Here is a 22673-nt window from a genome sequence, read left to right on the forward strand (position 1 = left end):
TAACAGGTGTAAAAGACACGAAACTACCCCTGACTCATAATTAGGTAAACTACTAATGACATTTATCAAGGATCAAGACAGTGGCATGTTTCATAATAATAATGATGGAATAACTAAGAAAAAAAATATTGCATTAAGAACAAAATATATCAGTTATGTTTGTTTAGGTTTAATTCCTTCAGTATCAGAGAGCTCAAATATTTTTCAAAATTTAAAGTGTTTTATTTCTTTGCTGTAGACACAGTAGCTTATTGTTCGGGAAATAATTCAAATAGCAATAAAGTAAAAATCCAAAATATTTTATTTACATGTTTTCAAACAGTAAAATTTGAAGGTAAAAGTTGCTTTTTTTCTTATGTTAGATAGGTGAATAAAGAGAAATTCCCATGGTAGGTTAAGTTAAGATTTATTGTGGAATATGTAAATGTAAGAGAAACTTGTGATTGAAATGCAATTTTCATTCTTGAAATTTTACTTTATGTATATGTATGGTCATGAAAATAACAACAATGATGACATTAACAACTACAACTGCAACAATTAGAACCACAACACTTATTGCTACCATTGCTACTACTTCTATAAAAACAAACATAACTGATTGCAATAAAGCCCCTGGAATTTTACATAATCCCACCATTACCCACCACTAACTTCTCCCATTTTTACATAATTCCACCACTACCACCCACTCACCTCACCCATTTTTACATAATCTCACCACTACTGCCCACTCACCTCACTCATTTTTACATGATCCCACCACTACCTCCCACTCACCTAACCAATGTTTACATTATCTCTCTATTACTGTCCACTCACCTCACTCATTTTACTTGATCCCTCCCCTACTGCCCACTCACCTAATCCATTTTTACATGATCCCTCCACTACCACCCACTCATCTCACTCATTTTTACATTATCCCTCCACTACTGCCCATCATCTCACCCATTAATAAGCTGATATAACAAGTTAGAAATATGGAAGATTTTCCATATAATCCAATGATTTCCAACCTAGAATAATAAAACTCTTTGATTCAGTGTTGAATCCTGACTTCCATTTCTTTGAGTCTTTCTTTTTCCTCATTAGAGAAATCGCTGTTCCTAAATCTGCAAACTGATATAATAAACATTTGCCGTAGACTCCATTACTACAACTCAGGTATAACTCAACATTAGGAGTTGACTCATTACTGCTAATCATGTGACCCTGTCTGTGCAAAGACTAAACCAGAGTTGAAGGTTTTGCATTGGTAGTTGGACTTAACCAGTTGTAAACAACTTATTGAGTAGGTAATTATTCTGGATTTTACTAATTACATACTCATGAAGTGTAAGAAAGTGTCATTTGAGTGATAGAGATTGGAATTAGGTGACAGAATGTTTATTAAACAGAATAATGTACAGCAGGGAAAGATGAATCCTACTGGCACCACTGCATAGCATATTGGCACTGCTGCATACAATATTTAGCACTGTTGTATAACATTGGCACTGCTACATAGCATATTGGTACTGCTGCACAGCATATTGACATTGCTGCACAGCATATTAGCACTGCTGCATAACATATTGGCATTTCTGCATAGCATATTAACACTGCTGCATATCATAATAGCACTGCTGCATAGCATATTAGCACTGCTGCACAGAATATTTGCAATGTTGCATAACATATTGGCACTGCTGCATGGCATATTGACATTGCTGCATATCATAATGGCACTGCTGCACAGCATATTAGTATAACTGCATAACATAATGGCACTGCTGTATATCATATTGGCACTGCTGCATAGCATATTTACATTGCTGCATAACATTGGCATTGCTGCATAGCATATTGGCATTGCTGCATAGCATAGTGGCATTGCTGCATAGCATATTGGCACTGCTGCATGGCATAATGATACTGCTGCATAACATATTAGCACTGCTGCTTAACATATTGGGACTGCTGCACAGCATATCGGCACCATTGCATAGCATAATTGCACTGCTGCATAACATATTAGCACTGTTGCATAGCATATTGGCACTGCTGCATAGCATAAAAGCACTACTGCATAACATAACACTGCTGCATATCATATATCACTGCTGCATAACATAACCACACTGCTGCATAGTATAGTGGCACTGCTGCATATCATATTGGCACTGCTACATAGCATATAGGCACTGCTGCATAGCATATTGACAGGTTACTAAAGTATGTCAGACTGTCATGATAGCTAATCAGGACCAGTGGTAAATGGTCCATGGTGAAAATACAAAAATGTCAGATAGATTTTGTATCAAAGAGATAATAATCTTGAGGCATACACATGTTCATGGTTAACATAGGACATGTTTGTTGAATCAGTAAACACAACTGTTAAATTGTACAAGCTAAATACAGTTTAAAACAAGAATATTTATTTGAAAGGATACATGATCTTCACAGATCATCCTTACCCTGACACAGAAATGGTTTACAAGTATAAATATTAATGTACTTTTCAGACCAATCTCAGTCGACTGTATCAGACCTTGAACTTTGATGATGGCAGTCTCTGGTCAAGCTTCTCCCGCAGTAGTCAGTGTGAGCAGGAGTTCCCATCAGTCATGGAGAAAAAAATCTCACTGTTCCAACAGGTGCTAGTTGTACAGGCTGTCCGACCTGACAGACTTCAGAGTGCTATGAGTCAATTTGCCTGCAGAGCTCTTGGTTAGTAGCTTACAGTATATGTTGAATTCATTTTATGTTTTAGATTTAGCAGTTACACAGTGCATGTGTGTGTGTGTGTGTGTGTGTGTGTGTGTGCGTGTGTGCGTGCGTGCGTGCGAGCATGCGTGCGCGCGCGAGGTTTTCTCAACTTGCTATACTAAAGCTATTTATCAAAGAACCTGTTAGATCTTATTCCCATATTCTGTACTTTGGTCAAATTACAAATATTTTCCTAAATCTATTAGATTGGACACAGATTTTAAAACTTTTGTGAACTGGATGGAATATAAGCATATTTGAAATGATAATGTGATGTGTTGTTTCATGTCTTTAAATAAAGTTGTATGACTGACTTAGCCTGCAGATTTCTTGAAAGATTATAGTTTAAATGTTAATTAAAAAGCAAATTTTCATGAAAGGAAGTGTTCCTGGAGTAAGCAGGCACACTTTTATGATACAATAGGGTTTTCTTTCCCTGCAAGTTGGATATTATTAAAAAAGAATGGAAGAACATTATTGGTCTTGAAGGGATGAATCATGTCTAAGAGATGCTAGTGCCTTGTGTCTAAGGTACCCTCATATAGTGACTGCTCCGGTGGCCTATTGGTTAGAGCATTCACCTCAGATGTGGTAGGTCATGGGTTAGATCCCCGGCTGAGTCATACCAAAGACTTACAAAAATGGTACTAACAGCTGCCTCGCTTGGCACTCAGCATGAAGAGGTTAGTGTTAGGACTGGTTGGCCTGGTGTCAGGATAATGTGACTGGGTGGGACATCATGCTACATGTCTGTGGCATGATGCCCCAGTGCTAGACATCACTATATACTATCACACTGCAGACATTGTAGCGATGTGACTGAAAAATTGGTAAAGCTGCATTAAAAATGCAGATCACGCACACACCCTCACATAGTTACCGTCCATATTTGATATCTACTGCTGTAACAGCTACAAGTAAAATAAAATTGAGATTAATAAAAAAATGACAAACTCATTATCCATAAAAATTTAGTCAGTATATATTTTTTGTATCCTTGTGGTATTATATGCCAGAAATTCCACAATAGTGCAGTCTGAACAAAAGTGGCTTTACTCTCAAGAAGAAAAAAAATCATATTTAAGTAGATTTTTTTAAATGTTTATGCTGTGAATACATGTAATAAATGAATTATTTGGTTATTATTATTATTATTATTATTATTATTATTATAATTTAATTAGATAATTAATTATTGTATTACTTAATTAACATTTGCATGTGGAATCTTGGTAGTAATTAAAATATTCAGAGGAATCTGTAAACAAAATTAAGTAAAAATAAATGATGAATACAAGTGACAATAGAAATAATTTTTTAAAATAAGAGCTATAATTTTTATATCATTATTTTAAAAAATAAGAAATTTAATGGGATATTTGAATAAACAAACTATTTTAATAATAATGTACTTATGTTGTATCATTACTATTTTTATTTATAGGAATTATTTCCATGCAATAATAAGAATAAAAATGATAATGTCTATACTTCATGAATTTTTTTGAAGTTGTTAGTCAAGGTGCTGACATTTTAATTAACAAATCAAATAAAGATAAAAAAATTATAGGATAAAGAAATTTTTGTTCAGACTGCATTATTGTGGAATGTTTGGCATGTATTACAAATAAGGATAAAAAAATTCTTGATGCTATTTATAGGACACTTTTAAGATCAGAGAATTTGTCATTGTGCTTTTGTCTCCATTTTATTTTGTCTCCAACTAGCCATTATAGCAGTAATTATCTTGAATGTTGCATGTCCATAACAACTATTTTACCTGCATGTTGTATATAGTATGTACATATAAACTATTTTACCTGCATGTTGTATATAGTATGTACATATAAACTATTTTACCTGCATGTTGTATATAGTATGTACATATAAACTATTTTACCTGCATGTTGTATATAGTATGTACATGTCAACTATTTTACCTGCATGTTGTATATAGTATGTACATATAAACTATTTTACCTGCATGTTGTATATAGTATGTACATGTCAACTATTTTACCTGCATGTTGTATATAGTATGTACATGTCAACTATTTTACCTGCATGTTGTATATAGTATGTACATATCAACTATTTTACCTGCATGTTGTATATAGTATGTACATATAAACTATTTTACCTGCATGTTGTATATAGTATGTACATGTCAACTATTTTACCTGCATGTTGTATATAGTATGTACATATAAACTATTTTACCTGCATGTTGTATATAGTATGTACATGTCAACTATTTTACCTGCATGTTGTATATAGTATGTACATGTCAACTATTTTACCTGCATGTTGTATATAGTATGTACATATCAACTATTTTACCTGCATGTTGTATATAGTATGTAAATACTATTTTACCTGCATGTTGTATATAGTATGTACATATCAACTATTTTACCTGCATGTTGTATATAGTATGTAAATACTATTTTACCTGTATGTTGTATATAGTATGTATATGCCAACTATTTTACCTGCATGTTGTATACAGTATGTACATGCCACCTATTTTACCTGCATGTTATATACAGTATGTACATGCCAACTATTTTACCTGCATTTGTATATAGTATGTACATACCAACTATTTTACCTGCATTTGTATATAGTATGTACATACCAACTATTTTACCTGCATTTGTATATAGTATGTACATACCAACTATTTTACCTGCATTTGTATATAGTATGTTGTTTTTGTTGTTGTTGTTGTTGTAGGGTTTAACGCCATTTTTCAGCACATGATAGGCTATACATGGTGGCCCGTATTAATGTTGGAGGAAGAACCTGGGAAAAACCCCCAGAAAGAACCACCAACCCACGAGAAGCTACTGGCAAGCTTTCTCACATACCCACATTGGCTGAACCCGAGACTTGAACCCATGCAGACAGAGGTGAAATGGCAATTATCCATAACGGAGAGTGCTTTAGACCACTCGGCCACTCTGGGCCCCATATATAGTATGTACATGCCAACGATTTTACCAACATGTTGTATATAGTATGTTCATGCCAACTATTTTACCTGCAAAATAGTCTGTGTCACTCCTTTTGCAGCTCTTTATATATACTAGGCTGCTCCATTTCCTAAAAGTAGCATGGATTTAATACTGCACATGTCATTGACAACGATATTTTACGTTATTGCAAATATTTGCACTGAGGACCATAGTATGGTTTGAAATGTGCAAGGTATGAAGAGATTAAATTGAACTAGGTTATAATTGTGCAAGGTGATTACTGTTTGAGACTGAGGATGGGGTATGATTTAGAATGGGTCTGATCCTGACTATAATTCAAAGGTAATATCATAGGTATGAAATATTGAGCAGATAATTTTGATAGTTTTGTAAATAGAATTTGTTTAAATAATACAGGATATAGTCATTTTCTTCAATTCTTCTATAAATCATAAACTTTAGGCTGTAAATGCAACAAGAAAAATCTAAAATCAAATTTTCTTTTTGCACTCTCTTTCTTTTGTAAATCTAACCTCTTTTTTCATTTGAAAGATTTTGTATAGTTTAGCATTTTCTTGACACATTCTCTGCTCTTTGATTGTGTCCCTTTATATTCTTTTCAAGGAATGAAGGAACTCTCTCCTCCATCAGTGAACTTGAAGAAGTTATTTGAGAAAGAGACTATGGCTTCTGAACCCATCCTCATAATTATCTCCCCTGGTGCTGACCCATCACAAGAGTTACAGGAACTGGCAGAAGGCACTATAGGAATAGACAAGTACCATCAGGTTAATAAAAGTGATTTGTATGCATTTGTTCTATATTTTGACCTTCATAATAACCTAATTATGTATGAGAATGTGACAAGTTGTTGTTGTTATAGTAGGGTTTAAAGCCATTTTTCAGCACACGATAGGCTATACATGGCGGCCAGTATTAATGGTGGAGGAAGAACCTGGAAAACTCCTGGAAAGAACCATTGACCCATGAGAAGCTACTGGCAAGCTTTCTCACATACCCACATTAGCCTAATCCGAGACTCGAACCCAAGCAGACAGAGGTGAGATGGCAGTGATCTGTAACGGAGATAATTTTAGACCACTCGGTCACTCGGGGCCCCGAGAATGTGACATAAAGTTCTAATTTATGTAGGCTCATGTCTGTTGATCTATCAACAAATTAATTTTTGGCATACTGCATATTCTGACAGTTTTGGACTTGAAACTAATAGTGATAAGAAAAAAAGTATAGCTTTGCATTTTTGTGTTAGGATCCCTTTGTGCTAAGATAAGAAGTATTGACTGTTTTGACCCTAAGAAATTGTAGAGGTCTTAATTGAGATTGATCTGAATGAAATATTCTGTAATTCACCATCATTAGTGTAGACATCTGGACCCTCTCATTTGCTAGACACCATATTAAAAATATTTGTGATAATATTCAATAGTACATATTATTTCCAGACATGAAGTTTGTTTTTAAACTGACAATAACAATAATATATTCAACTTGGAGCATAAACTAAGAATATTTTGCTCATGATCAAAAACAAATAATTTACTAGGTGACCATCGGGACATAAAATTACTTTGGTTACCCTAATTATAGTGTGATTAATTGAAGATGTTGACATTTTGGTTACCCTAGTTATGGTGTGATTAATTGAAGATGTTGACATTTTGGTTACCCTAATTATGGTGTGATTAATTGAAGATGTTGACATTTTGGGTACCCTAGTTATGGTGTGATTAATTGAAGATGTTGACATTTTGGTTACCCTAGTTATGGTGTGATTATTGAATGTGTTGGCATTTTGGTTACCTTAACTATTGAGTGATTAATTGATGGTGTTGATGTTTTGGTGACCCTAATAATGGTGTGATTAATTGAATGTGCTGGCATTTTGGTTACCTTAAATATGGTGTGATTAATTGACGGTGTTGCTGTTTTGGTTACCCTAATTATGGTGTGATTAATTGAAGGTGTTGACATTTTGGTTAGCCTAATTATGGTGTAATTAATTGAAGGTGTTGGCATTTTGGTTACCTTAATTATGGTGTGATTAACTGAATGTTTGCATTTTGGGTACCCAACTTATGGTGTGCTTAACTGAATGTTTGCATTTTGGTTACCCTACTTATGGTGTGGTTAATTGACAGTGTTGATGTTTTGCTTACCCTAATTATGGTGTGATTAATTGAATGTGTTGACATTTTGGTTACCCTAATTATGGTGTGATTAATTGAATGTGTTGGACAGCAGATATAACAGCTGATATGTATGAATCATGTCATTCCATATACAAAATAATCAACATCTCTGATGTGTGAGTTTCACAATTCTTGTCATCTGAGTTTTATTCTCCTTGATAACATTGGACATAGTGGGTTTGGTCTTCAAACATATAATGACATTTAAAATAACTATTCCCTGATTAAATTCATGAACCAGTTTAAGAGATTATATATGTGTGAATCCTTGCTATATTTGGATTTCTAGTGTTGAGATTATTTGTGTGAATCCTTGCTATATTTGGATTTCTCCTGTTGAGATTATTTGTGTGAATCCTTGCTATATTTGGATTTCTAGTGTTGAGATTATTTGTGTGAATCCTTGCTGTATTTGGATTTCTACTGTTGAGATTATTTGTGTGAATCCTTGCTATATTTGGATTTCTAGTGTTGAGATTATTTGTGTGAATCCTTGCTGTATTTGGATTTCTACTGTTGAGATTATTTGTGTGAATCCTTGCTATATTTGGATTTCTAGTGTTGAGATTATTTGTGTGAATCCTTGCTATATTTGGATTTATAGTGTTGAGATTATTTGTGTGAATTCTTGCTATATTTGGATTTCTAGTGTTGAGATTATTTTATTTTGTAAGAAAATATGGCTTATCCTTTAAATTTCACTGTTGAGATAATGTGAATAGAAATACATCATTTCAGTAATGAGATAATGTGAACAGAAATACATCATTTCAGTGATGAGATAAATTAAATAGACATAATTTTTCAGTAAGGAGATAATTTGAATAGACATACTTCATTTCATTTGATACATTCTGTTGACACAATGTTTACAATCTAAAACAGTCTTGATATTAGAACTTGTTACAGTCAGCAGTTGCATACATTGTTATAATTGGGTCACGGTTGTATCTAGAGATCAGCTTCTGGTGATGTTTGAGCCATGTTGGGCTTCAGTCAATAGCTTTTGTCCATTCAGACAGATTAAGCTTTGTTGGGCTTCAGTCAATAGATTTTGTCCATTCAGACAGATTAAGCCTTGTTGGGCTTCAGTCAATAGATTTTGTCCAGTCAGACAGATTAAGCCTTGTTGGACTTCAGTCAATAGCTTTTGTCCATTCAGACAGATTAAGCCTTGTTGGGCTTCAGTCAATAGATTTTGTCCATTCAGACAGATTAAGCCTTGTTGGGCTTCAGTCAATAGCTTTTGTCCATTCAGACAGATTAAGCCTTGTTGGGCTTCAGTCAATAGATTTTGTCCATTCAGACAGATTAAGCCTTGTTGGGCTTCAGTCAATAGATTTTGTCCAGTCAGACAGACTAAGCCTTCTTGGGCTTCAGTCAATAGATTTTGTCCATTCAGACAGATTAAGCCTTGTTGGGCTTCAGTCAGTAGATTTGTCCAGTCAGACAGATTAAGCCTTGTTTGACTTCAGTCAATAGATTTTGTCCATTCAAACAGATTAAGCCTTGTTGGGCTTCAGTCAATAGATTTTGTCCAGTCAGACAGATTAAGCCTTGTTGGGCTTCAGTCAATAGATTTTGTCCATTCAGACAGATTAAGCCTTGTTGGGCTTCAGTCAATAGATTTTGTCCAGTCAGACAGGTTAAGCCACATGACATCTAGCATGGTTTATGAATGTCCCAAAGTTGACAGAAATTATAATAATTATATAATTTAGGACTGATCACTGGGATACTGAAATTAAAGTAATTTTATCATTAAGGGCTGGTCACTGGGATACTGAAATTAAAGTAATTTTATTGTTTTGGGCTGGTCACTTGGATACTGAAATAAAAGTAATTTTATCATTTAGGACATTTCACTGGGACACATAAATTAAAGTAATTTAATTGTTTAGGACAGGTCGTTGGGATACTGAAATTAAAGTAATTTTTGTATTTAGGACTGGTCAATGGGATACTGAAATTAAAGTAATTTTATCATATAGGACTGGTCATTGGGATACTGAAATTAAAGTAATTGTATTATTTAGGACTGGTCAGTGGGATACTGAAATTAAGTAATTTTATTATTTAGGACTGGTCACTGGGATACATAAAGTAATGCTATCATGTAGGACTGGTCACCTGGATACATAAAGTAATGCTGTCATTTAGGGCTGGTCACTGGGATACATAAAGTAATGCTATCATTTAGGACTGGACAGTGGGATACTTGGTTACTTGGCATATTTGTTGCCAGCAGCTCATGTAAATAAATAGACTGACATACTTTTTACAGACCAAAAGAAAAGCATCAGAACTGCAATCAGAGTTCTTTATTTGTTTAAGAAATCATGGAAACATTATCATGAAAGTGCTCTTTACTGACAAGCTGGAATGTAATGCAATCTAGTTGTTGTTTGCCTTGCCCACTTTCAACCAGTATTGATTTTGCCAGGCACATCTGTATACTATACTGACATTTTCAGAAATGATTATTGGAAGAAAAAAAATTTCTTAGCATTATAGGTTATCCAGACAGATAGAAATGTAATTATATTGTAATGGCTAGATAGTTATAATTCTGAATAACTTTTGTATTGCTGGTTTTATCATATGTCTGGAGGAAGTTACTTCTAATTGGCTGTTTCTTCAATACATGGATAGATGGGTGAATATAAAAGTGTTGGGGGTGGGTGGGTACAAGCTCTGAGGTTTTAATTTCCTGATCTCACTCTTGCATGACAAACTGTTCCTAATGTTTTGGAAAAACCTCATCTCTCATGATGCCAAGCTGATTTAGATCTAACAAACAGAAATGTCAAATCTCTCATGATGCCAAGCTGATTTAGATCTAACAAATAGAAATGTCAAATCTCTCATGATGCCAAGCTGATTTAGATCTAACCAATAGAAATGTCAAATCTCTCATGATGCCAAGCTGATTTAGATCTAACAAATAGAAATGTCAAATCTCTCATGATGCCAAGCTGATTTAGATCTAACAAATAGAAATGTCAAATCTCTCATGATGCCAAGCTGATTTAGATCTAACCAATAGAAATTTCAAATCTGAAACCTATTGATCATTATGGAATAAATTTATTTTTATTCTGAAAAATCATGTCCCAAAGTGCAGTTTATTTCCGCTAGTATTTTAAATTAGAAAATCAACATTAAGTTTACTCTTTGTTCTTTTTTATTTGTTATCCACATACCGATCTGCTGCAAACCATCATGATATCACAGCTTTTGGAGACCATTATGATATCACAGGTTTTGGAGAAAGAGTACTACCCTGTGATGAGGGAAAACATCACTTGGGTAGAATGTGTTAAATTTAAAAAAAGTATAGGAATAATTGATACAGAGTGGAAGCATCTGCATTTCTTAATTTGTTTTTTTGTTTTTTACTTTTAATAATCTTAATCGTTTAGGTATTTTAATGTTAACTGGTCATAACAAATTACTTTATGCTTTTCAGAAGGCGATGCAATTATGTTCTTATTAAAACACTTTTTCCTTTTTGCTTGTATGTTGTAGATTGTCCCTGTCAAGTTGGATACAATTTTTCAGAAGGATTTCATTTCTCTTTCCAGGTTGCCATGGGTCAGGGTCAGTCTGATGTAGCTTTGCAGTTGCTTCGTGAGTGCTCTCAGAATGGAGAGTGGCTTTGTCTAAAGAACCTTCATTTGGTGACACCCTGGCTGCAGGTCTTAGAAAAGGTAGCTACCTTTTAAGGAAATCTCCTAGAATGTTGTTATTTGCATCCCACACTCAAAGGGCATGTATAAATCTACTATTAGGAAATGTTTACATAATTACTTTGTTCATTTTTATAAGATTTAGATTATTTATTTTAATATTCAGACTTTTGAAGCAAAATTTTTTTTAGCATTTTGGGAAATAATTTGAAAAAAAATATTTAACATAATGTTAGTTTTGGTTTTGTACAGTTACAGTGTAATTTACTAATATTTAAATTATTTAAATTTGTTTACTCATATGTGTGCTCCAATAACTTAATAAATTAAAATTTGGACATGTGACATTCAAAATGTGTGTGACATGTACAGACTCAATAGGGGGAAAGTAAAAGCCATAAAAATTTTAAGTTACATGTTAGTTTATCATGGTGTGTGGAAATGTTAGTCATCTTGAACAGGTACAGCAATGGCCTTTGGCTCAGTGTGTACGGACTTGAAGATGGTCATATCATTACATATACCCTAGTAACTAACATGTCATTAATTTATTAACTCATAAGCCTTACATTAACATAATTCTTTCCATAATAACACATACAAATCTTTTTGTTGCCATGGTTTGTTTTTCACAGCACGCTGGTCATAGCAGTTAACTCCACTGAGCCAAGAAAAAAACATTATGCCCAGTTAATGGCAAATCTGTACTGTTGATGGACCATTTCTGCTGAAAATAAACCACACAGCAACCCATTTTTGTATAACTCATGTATCTGGTTCACAAAGTAGATATTTACATCTTAACTTTTATAACAGAGGTTATCTGCGATTATGCTTTACTCAGTTGTGTATTGCCTGTCATCATATCACTTACTTACATCCCACTTGTAAGTAACTTGATCTCGTTATAACCTTGTTTGAGTTAATGCAGAATCAGTTTTAATAAATACTGGATCTTATATTTTGATAATTAACAATATATTCTGTGAATTTTGTTGATGCAGTAATAGTTTGGTTTTCCTCAAGAATCCATGCTAATTCTAACAAAAAGTGTAATAAGAATGTCAAATACTTAGAACTTTTATTCAGTGGGAATATTGTTAACACTATGTAACAGTATGTGGGAGTCCTATTTAAATTATCTTTTCAGTCTGTCTATCTGTTAACATTTCTTATGACCGCCAAAGCTCTGTAACCATTACACATAACTCTTGACAATTACTTTCATAGCTTCATATTGAATGATGCATGTAATTGGTTAAGCTAAAGAACCATTCAACTTATGCCAATGAAATTTAGTATTATCATTTTGTCATTGAAATACATGTGCCTTTCATTGGTTTAATCTTGTCTACTTCATTATTGACAGTTATTGGTCTTGTGAAAGAAATTATTATCTGTACATGGAAAGTTAAAATGTTGCTTGCAGTCAGCATAGCTCAAAATCCCATAACTTATTACAGTAGAACTGTGTGAGAACATTGTCTTTTTGATGTAGATTAGCCTGTTATGGGCTTTGTCATGTTCAGAGAAGTTATTGAACCCTTTTTTTCCCCCAAACTTTGGTTTCCCAATGTGAGCGTCTTTGTTTTAAATCCCGCTAAGCCAATTGCTATGAGCAGGGCTCTTTGCAATGCACCCATCATTTACAACTCAGGTCCTCTTTTCTCACAAGCATGTTCCTATATTATATCACACGATTTTTATACATGTTTTCAATCTATTTTCAGGAAATCAACACACTGAAGCCTAACAAGGATTTCCGACTCTGGCTTACAGCTGAAGTCCATCCCAAGTTCCCCACCATACTGCTTCAGAGCAGTCTGAAGATCACTTATGAGGTAATCTTTCATAAAGAAATAAATGGAGTCCACTTATGTAAAATGTTTAAGTTTAAATATATGGTATAATCTAAATCTTGTCTATGATTTAATTTTTGTGCATTTGAGTTTACTTCTGAATGTTAGATTTGTCATTGATTAACAGGTTTGAAAATAATGTCATATTTCTTTTGATTAGCCTCCATTGTGTTTCAGAACTGTATAGTGAGTACATGCTTAAAGTTGAAACATTTATGAAGGCATTGCCTGAAAATCCCAAAATTTCTTTGCTTCCGAGATACTTTTATACAATCAAGACTCGGAGTAAGATGTGTCTCTTCAGGAATAGAAAATGTGATTAGGTTTAGTAAAGTGAAATCTTTAGTAACTTTATTCAGGTTTCTAGTTTATTTTTGTACAGATTCAGTTTTCTTCTTCACTTGGTGAATATTTTTACTAATTATTTCTTTATGTTCAACTTGAGATGTATTTGTAAACATTTTGTATCGGAAGGTTTAGTCAATGGAGGTAATATAATGTTGATATTCCTTCTTTCACATGAAATCAAAAGTTCAGATCCTGTAGATTCCCTTTTATTTGTGAGATAGTTATTTTAATGAATTTTGCTGTTGCTGTAAATTGTGGATATAGAAATTAAATTTATCTGTGAAGGAAAAAGAACCTGTTTTTCTGCCATCTAAGGTATAACTACAAATTTAAGTATTGTAAAAATTAATCTTTTGAAAAAAACCATGAAAAACCTTTTCCCCTAAGAAATAAATGAATCTTTAGTCCCAAACTTTCAACTGAAACTATGTATGTTTTCTTTCAAATGTATATTTTATGATTTCAGGCTCCTCCAGGCGTGAAAAGGAATTTGCTGAGGACTTATGAGTCATGGAGCCCAGAGTATGTAGCCAAAGGTGGAAGTGTAATGCGGGCACAGGCTCTCTTCACCTTGTCCTGGTTCCATGCCATTGTGCAGGAGAGGAGGATGTATATTCCCCAGGTAATGAGGGTAGAATTGGCTCAAAGTCTACATCAGAGTTTGTTTGAAATTAAGGATTGTGTCGATGTACATTTTAAAAACAAAAATATAGTTTTTTCATAATGTTTAAAATAATCATTTTAGACTTTGAGACAAATAAAAAAAGGGTGCCAGCATTGAAAAGCTCTGAATTCGTTCCATTGTAAAAGTAAAATGATTCATTATGTGATATATTAATGATATATTAACATTACATGGAATATTAATGATATATTAATATTACATGGAATATTAATGATATATTAACATTACATGGAATATTAATGATATATTAATATTACATGGAATATTAATGATATATTAACATTACATGGAATATTAATGATATATTAACATTACATGGAATATTAATGATATATTAACATTACATGGAATATTAATGATATATTAACATTACATGGAATATTAATGATATATTAACATTACATGGAATATTAATGATATATTAACATTACATGGAATAATAATGATATATTAACATTACATGGTATCTTAATGATATATTAACATTACATGGTATCTTAATGATATATTAATATTACATGGAATATTAATGATATATTAACATTACATGGAATATTAATGATATATTAACATTACATGGAATATTAATGATACATTAACATTACATGGAATATTAATGATATATTAACATTACATGGAATATTAATGATATATTAACATTACATGGAATATTAATGATATATTAATATTACATGGAATATTAATGATATATTAACATTACATGGAATATTAATGATATATTAATATTATATTAATATTACATGGAATATTAATGATATATTAACATTACATGGAATATTAATGATATATTAACATTACATGGAATATTAATGATATATTAACATTACATGGTATCTTAATGATATATTAATATTACATGGAATAATAATGATATATTAACATTACATGGAATATTAATGATATATTAACATTACATGGAATAATAATGATATATTAACATTACATGGAATATTAATGATATATTAACATTACATGGTATCTTAATGATATATTAATATTACATGGAATATTAATGATATATTAACATTACATGGAATATTAATGATATATTAACATTACATGGAATAATAATGATATATTAACATTACATGGAATAATAATGATATATTAACATTACATGGTATCTTAATGATATATTAATATTACATGGAATATTAATGATATATTAACATTACATGGAATATTAATGATATATTAATATTACATGGAATATTAATGATATATTAACATTACATGGAATATTATTGACATAAGAACATTACATGGTATCTTAATGATATATTAATATTACATGGAATATTAATGATATATTAACATTACATGGAATATTATTGACATAAGAACATTACATGGAATATTAATGATATATTAACATTACATGGAATATTAATGATATATTAACATTACATGGAATATTAATGATATATTAACATTACATGGAATATTAATGATATATTAATATTACATGGTATCTTAATGATATATTAACATTACATGGAATATTATTGACATAAGAACATTACATGGTATATTAATGATACATTAACAGCGCATGGTATAATAATGACATAATAACATTACTTGTCTGAATCGTTGTGAATTCAGTACTTTTCATGGGAGCACCAAGTTTTTGTACTTCATGATTGTTAACAGCATTGAATTAAAGAGCCAGTGAATAATTATTATTCCACAGAAACAGTAATGGTGTCAACTGACAGATTTTAATACTTACAGAAATGTCATTATTATTATACCCAAGAAATTCATACCAAGAAAAAGAAATTAATTATATAGTATAATGTGAAAATCTAAGAGATTAGGACATAGAAAATGGAAGAAGTCATAAAGAGAGAGAGAGAGAGGAGATTCAGTCAGGTACATTGTTCAAAAGAATCCCTGTTCAATTGTAATCACAGCATGTAAAGAAGCTTAGTTATATGTATCTTTGTGTCAGTCTTTCTTGCTTAATACAGGCACATAAGGACACAACTTGTACCTGTAATTGGCTGGTTCTTCATTACAATCTTTTTTTACTGCAGATATTAAAAACTGTAGTTTACTTTTGGAACCCTTCAGAGCTTGTAGACTTAACTAGATATGTATGTATTAAAGTAAAACAGTTCTAAAACTGGATGAAAATGATTCATTTCTTTGATATTTTTCAAAAATTTCCAACTAAGTTTCTTTATCTTAATGACAAGACTATAGTTTCCATTTCACCTGAAATGATAGGATTTTGTTTTTTCATTCTGCTCCATTCATGAGAGAAGCTGATATACCACTTGGTAATTATCACTATTTTCATTCAGATGCATGTTTGGATGCTGGATGAGTCTATTGCATATTAGTGGTGAACTGACATTTCCAAAGTTGGACAAATAGTGCAAAACAGCTCACCCCTACATGCAAAAATGGAATCACTTGTCAAAATATAAGTATGTGAGGGATCTGTATGGTCAGCAAACTTGTAACTTGCTGAGAGCTTGATTGCATGAAAATAGCATTGTGAAAGTGACCCTTTTGTGTGGAAATGGACACTGTAGTCTTGGCAATGGATATCATAGTCTTGACAGTGGATACAATAGTCTTGACAATGGATACAATAGTCTTGACAATGGATACAATAGTCTTGACAATGGATATAATAGTCTTGGCAATGGATACAGTAGTCTTGCAATGGATATCATAGTCTTGACCATGGATATAATAGTCTTGACAATAGATACAGTAGTCTTGACAATATATATAATAGTCTTGGCAATGAATATCATAGTCTTGACAATGGATACAATAGTCTTGACATTGGATACACTAGTCTTGAAAATGGATACATTTTATTCTTGACAGTGAGAAAATAACATGTTACTGTTAACTTAAACATTTAACATATTTGAACCTTGTTGCATCCAGCTTTTCACAATAGGGTACTTTTATTAAGTCAACACAAGAGTCCTGGAGAAAATGTTGGACCAGTTTTAATTTGGCACTTACTATCATAGGGATGCTAACCCTTTTTTTTTGTTCAGATCTGAACAAGTACAGTGCAGCTGCTTGTCATGAAATCATATCATGCTAATTCTGCATGTAGCAATACACTGTTGTAAGTCCAAATACAGACATTGTGATTCACCTATCATGTTGTGACTCAGCAGAGAAAAGGTGGCCTTTTAGAAAGGGTTGCCCTGTATGAAGGGTGGCCATTTAAAAAGGGTGACTTTTTTTCTTATTGGAACTGTATAGTCAGTATGTACAATATGATGCAGGTTGACGTACATGTTTTGTAAGGACAGGTCTTTATTGAGTGGGAACCCAAAACCAAAATCATTTCTCTGTCTCCATTTATATGGCACCACATGATTATAATGCAGTCACTGGAAGCAGTGAATATACCTCATTATAAAGAGACCACTATATAATTAAATTTCTTATTTAATGAAATTCCAGTTTAAGAAACTAATCTCACTGGGTCCTGGAAATTCTTTTAAAATGGGTTAAACTTTATTAAATAGCATTGAAAACTACAAGATCATAGGGATTTTAGTTTTGAGTGAAAAATGAATCGTATGCATTATCAGTTGTTTTTTACATGTTCCCTACCTTTCTTGTCTTCTAGTAAATAAAAAGTATCTTGCAACTATAGATGCATGTACCCATTATTACAGATATAATTTATATGTGAGGAAAACTTAGATGTGCACTTAAGTAGATTGTTTTCCACAATTTTATTCATGTTATGATTTTGTTTCTTTTTTTTAAACAGGGTTGGACTAAGTTTTATGAGTACTCACTTGCAGATCTGAGAGCTGGAGCAGACATCATTGATAGGCTTTGTGGAGGAAGTAAGATATTGTTTCGTTACATCTAGTTATTTTAGAGCAGATGTATGATAACTTTGTTTCCTTAGATTTGGTTATTTTAGGACAGATGTATATTTCTGTTCCCATTGATTTGGTTATTTAGATCAGATTATGATATTTTCGTTTTACATAACTGTTTTAAGTCATGCATGCTCTCTTGTTATGAAGTTGTCCATCTGTCCATCTACCATACATCAACATTTGCTTCTCTGTATATTTGTGATGGTTGAAGAGATTTTCACAAAACTTTACCCAAATCTGCATCATGACTAGACTGCGTTTAATGCTTGATAACGGTTCCCATTGCATACAGTTCAAGATTATGGCAATGGAAAATTTAATTCTTTGGTTCTGAGAATAAAACCTATGAATCATGAAAGATATTTTAATGAATTATTGGCTAATTATACGTTATGCATGTTGCATATGATAGCTGTGTTCCTTGCCTTAAGGTCAAGGTCTGGCAAGGGAAAATGTAATTCTCTGATTTGTATCCTTGTCCAGAGTGTAATTTTAGAACCACTGATGTCATTACAATTGTGTTTTGTACTGATATTGGTATGTATGATGTTGTATCGCAGATGGTTAAGAAAATTAATTTTGTCATCCATATGCAAAATATTTGTCTACATGTATACTCTTTGTTCATATGTCATTTGTATTGGCCTGAGAGAAGCTTGGAAGTGATTGGGTTAGGAAAACTTCATAGACATAGATATTATGATATTCTTAGTTCCAATATATAGGAATAAACATCAGCTTTGCAAAATTATTTGATAACTTTTACAGAAGTTATCATGTTTGGCATTGTTTTTAGCTTAGGACCAAGTCAATTTATGGTATGATCCTGCATCTGTTGACTATCAGTATTCACTGTTTTCAACTTCTCAAATACTGTTGAACCATATTTAGCAGGCAGCATGTTGGGATGAAGTTCTTTTAAATTTTTGCAAATGATAGGAATCTGCTAATAAATATGGGCACCTTTACAACAATGGAAATCCTTTACAACAGTGGAAATCCTTTACAACAGTGAAAATCCTTTACGACAATGGAAATCATTTATGACAATGGAAATCCTTTACGACAGTGGAAATCCTTTATGACTGGAAATCCTTTATGACAGTGGAAATCCTTTTTGACAGTGGAAATCCTTTATGACAGTGGAAATCCTTTACAACAATGGAAATCCTTTATGACAGTGGAAATCATTTATGACAATGGAAATCCTTTAGACTGCTTATCAAAAACTGCTCAACATAATTTGATAATATTTGAAAGAAATGAATGAAGGCCATTGAAATAGTTCTTATGATGCTGATCCACAGTCAAGTATGGCACTCATTTATATAAAAAGATACACCATTAAAAATAATTAACATACTTTGACTAAGTCTGACAGAAGTCATCCTGGCATAAAAAGCTTTCAAACAATTTAAAAAAATTGGCAAGCCATCATCAAATATGGCCAATATTTTTTATCACAGAAAAACCTTTTAAGTAAGAATATTACAAACACAACTCAACAGGATTTGGCCAGATCACAGAAAGATTAATGGCCTTTAAAATGTCTACAAAATGTTGCTGATCAATTAAGTTTGTTAAAATATAAACAACAGAATTTGACCAACTTTAGCAGAACACATCCTGACAGAAGGCTTTTCAAATTTCTTTATCACTGTTAAATAGGGTCTACACTATTAAAAAAAGAAAACCCTTTAAGTTTCTTCTCAAAAAGTGCTGAACTTAATTTGACCCATTTATACTGAAAGAACTTTGTTTATGAGGAATTTTAAAGTTGACACAAATAATGCCAATGTGCTGTCAGGTTGACACAGATAATGCCTATGTGCTGTCAAGTTGACACAAATAATGCCAACGTGCAGTTAAGTTGACACAAATAATGCCTTTGTGCTGTAAAGTTGACACAAATAATGCCTATGTGCTGGCAGGTTGACACAAATAATGCCAATGTGCTATAAGTATGGCAGCCATTACTAAAATTAGAAAAAAATCTTTAAATGACTTCTCAAAATCCACCAGAGATAATTTGACAATATTTGACAGGAAGCACCCAGGAATGTAGGACTTTGAAGTTTGTAGAAGCTGTGCCTATCCAACTTCCAGTATGGCTGCCATTTTTACAAACAGAAAAACATTTTAACACATTCTTCTCCAAACACACAAGAAACTCTTACCAAATTTGACAGCTTGCCTCTTCCCTTGATGGCATTTCAAATTTATGGAAATGATCCTAGTCACCATCAATTATGGCCTCCTTTTTAAAAATAGATTAATATTTAAATAGCTTCGTCTGAAATAAAATTGCTCAACATGTAATTTTGGCAAATTTGACAAACAGTATCGTGGCATAAGGGTCTTTTAGTATAGGCCAAATCTTGCAGGTACACCATCAGATACATGAAGAAAAAGATAGATATGCTTTGAAACAATTGTTATTTTGATGTGCAGTCAACAGCACTGGAAGAAATTTCTGCAGAAAACATCCCAGTGACCTGGGTTTCTTGGTCAACAGCTGTTGCATTTGGCTATTAGGCAGATGCAAAACTGGTGAGAGATATCAGGTCCTCTTGGGTCTCTTGTATTATGATTATTTTCTTTCCCTATTTTCAGATCAAGAGCCACAGTGGCAATTTATCCATGGACTGTTTGAGTTTGCCATATATGGAGGACGAGTTGATAATCCATTTGACATGGGAGTGATGGTGTCATATGTACGCCAGTTTTTTGACTCCAGTGTTTTGTCACCACATGGGAAGAATAAGCGCCTTGGACCCATCAGACTGCCAGGCTCAACCAACATTAGGGTAGGAAGTACAAGCAAAGAAATGATTTTTTTTTTTTATACACCCTGATTTAAGCTGTAAACCAGGAAGTGTTCTAATACCCACCACATGCTTTCTGAAAACAGAGTTGATTCTTCCAAGATTTTGTCCATGTCAGACTTACAATTATTTCATGCTATTTATTTGTCTGGGAATCATAATGCTTATTTTGGTACAAAGAAACCTTTATCATATAAATTAGAAGGTATATAAATTACAGGTCAAGGTTTCATTCTGTCATTTGATGTTCATCCTTCAAAGGCCATGTAAACATTACAGTATGGCCATGCACTTGATATGTGTATGTGTGATGTTGAAAATGCAATTGATTGTTGGTTTTTAAAAAAATGTTTCTACCATCAATGAAGGGGGCATATTGTGTTGCCAACACATCACATCACATCAAATCCTACACATTTCATTTCCACTCATTAACTTTTGAAGGACTAAATGGGTTGAAATAAAATTTGGTATGAGCCATTACATGTAAGTTAAATTGTCACCATTTTCTGGTAAAATGTTTTAGAGTTATGGCCCCTGTTTCACTTAAAACTTTGCATGTTATGATTTTATTGATCAAAACCAAATTAGTATGAGTCCTTACATTGTGAAGACCTAGGTTAAGTTTGATTTGGGCTATTTTTGTCAAACCTTTACAGAGTAATGTCCCAAATTTGACTTGGAATTTTTGTACTTCAGTTTCTGCCAAATAACATTACAAGGATTTCATCAGTGGAAATCAAATTTGATTCAAGGTTTTACATTAAGAAAAGCTACAGCTGTAGGTTAAGTTTGACTTTTCATCATTTTCGGGCATCTTGTTATGAATTTATGTCCCTTGCTTAATTTTGAGCTTTGCATTTCCATTCCACTCAATAATTTTGTTGTTGTTGTTGTTGTGGGGTTTAATGCCATTTTTCAGCACAAGATAGGCTATACATGGCGGCCAGTATTAATGGTGGAGGAAGAACCAGGGAAAATCCCAGAAAGAAACACCGACCCACGAGAAGCTACTGGCAAGCTTTCTCACATACCCTCACTGGCCAAACGTGAGACTTGAACCCACACAGACGGAGGTGAGATGGCAGTGATCATAATGATGATCACTTTAGACCACTCAGCCACAATAATTTTGTAAAGATTTTGTGGATTAAAACCAAAATTCAAAGGCTTTATATTGAAACAATAAGGTCAGGTTTGATCTTCTGGCAACATTGTACAGAGTTATGGCCTCATTTCAGTTAAAACTTTTACCTTCAAATGCTGCTGTATATATTAGCATAAAGTTTGGCATGAATAATTTCAATTGCATCCTAAGAAAATAATAAGCAAAACAATTTTATACCAGATCAATAGGTCTCTGTGCCAGTAATTGTCTTCACTTTTTTTAGCAGTTTCTATTCAAGTGTTTGGTTTGGAGCTTAAC

General features: G+C 32.7%; 1 protein-coding gene across 2 annotated transcripts in view; it reads left to right on the forward strand.

Annotated features, from left to right (window-relative positions):
* Positions 1-22673, forward strand: part of LOC149798108 (cytoplasmic dynein 2 heavy chain 1-like) — a 180324-nt gene that overhangs the window by 145692 nt on the left and 11959 nt on the right. For both annotated transcript variants that reach the window (XM_089963194.1, XM_089963195.1), the window contains 7 exons: positions 2511-2715; positions 6357-6520; positions 11527-11652; positions 13362-13472; positions 14305-14460; positions 18305-18383; positions 21036-21229. In XM_089963194.1, the coding sequence (XP_089819320.1) occupies positions 2511-2715; positions 6357-6520; positions 11527-11652; positions 13362-13472; positions 14305-14460; positions 18305-18383; positions 21036-21229 (1035 nt within the window). The remainder of the gene's footprint in view (positions 1-2510; positions 2716-6356; positions 6521-11526; positions 11653-13361; positions 13473-14304; positions 14461-18304; positions 18384-21035; positions 21230-22673) is intronic.

Source organism: Sinohyriopsis cumingii, chromosome 6 (genome assembly GCF_028554795.1).
Source record: "Sinohyriopsis cumingii isolate HCF-2022 chromosome 6, ASM2855479v2, whole genome shotgun sequence".
Classification (NCBI taxonomy): Eukaryota; Metazoa; Mollusca; class Bivalvia; order Unionida; family Unionidae; genus Sinohyriopsis; species Sinohyriopsis cumingii.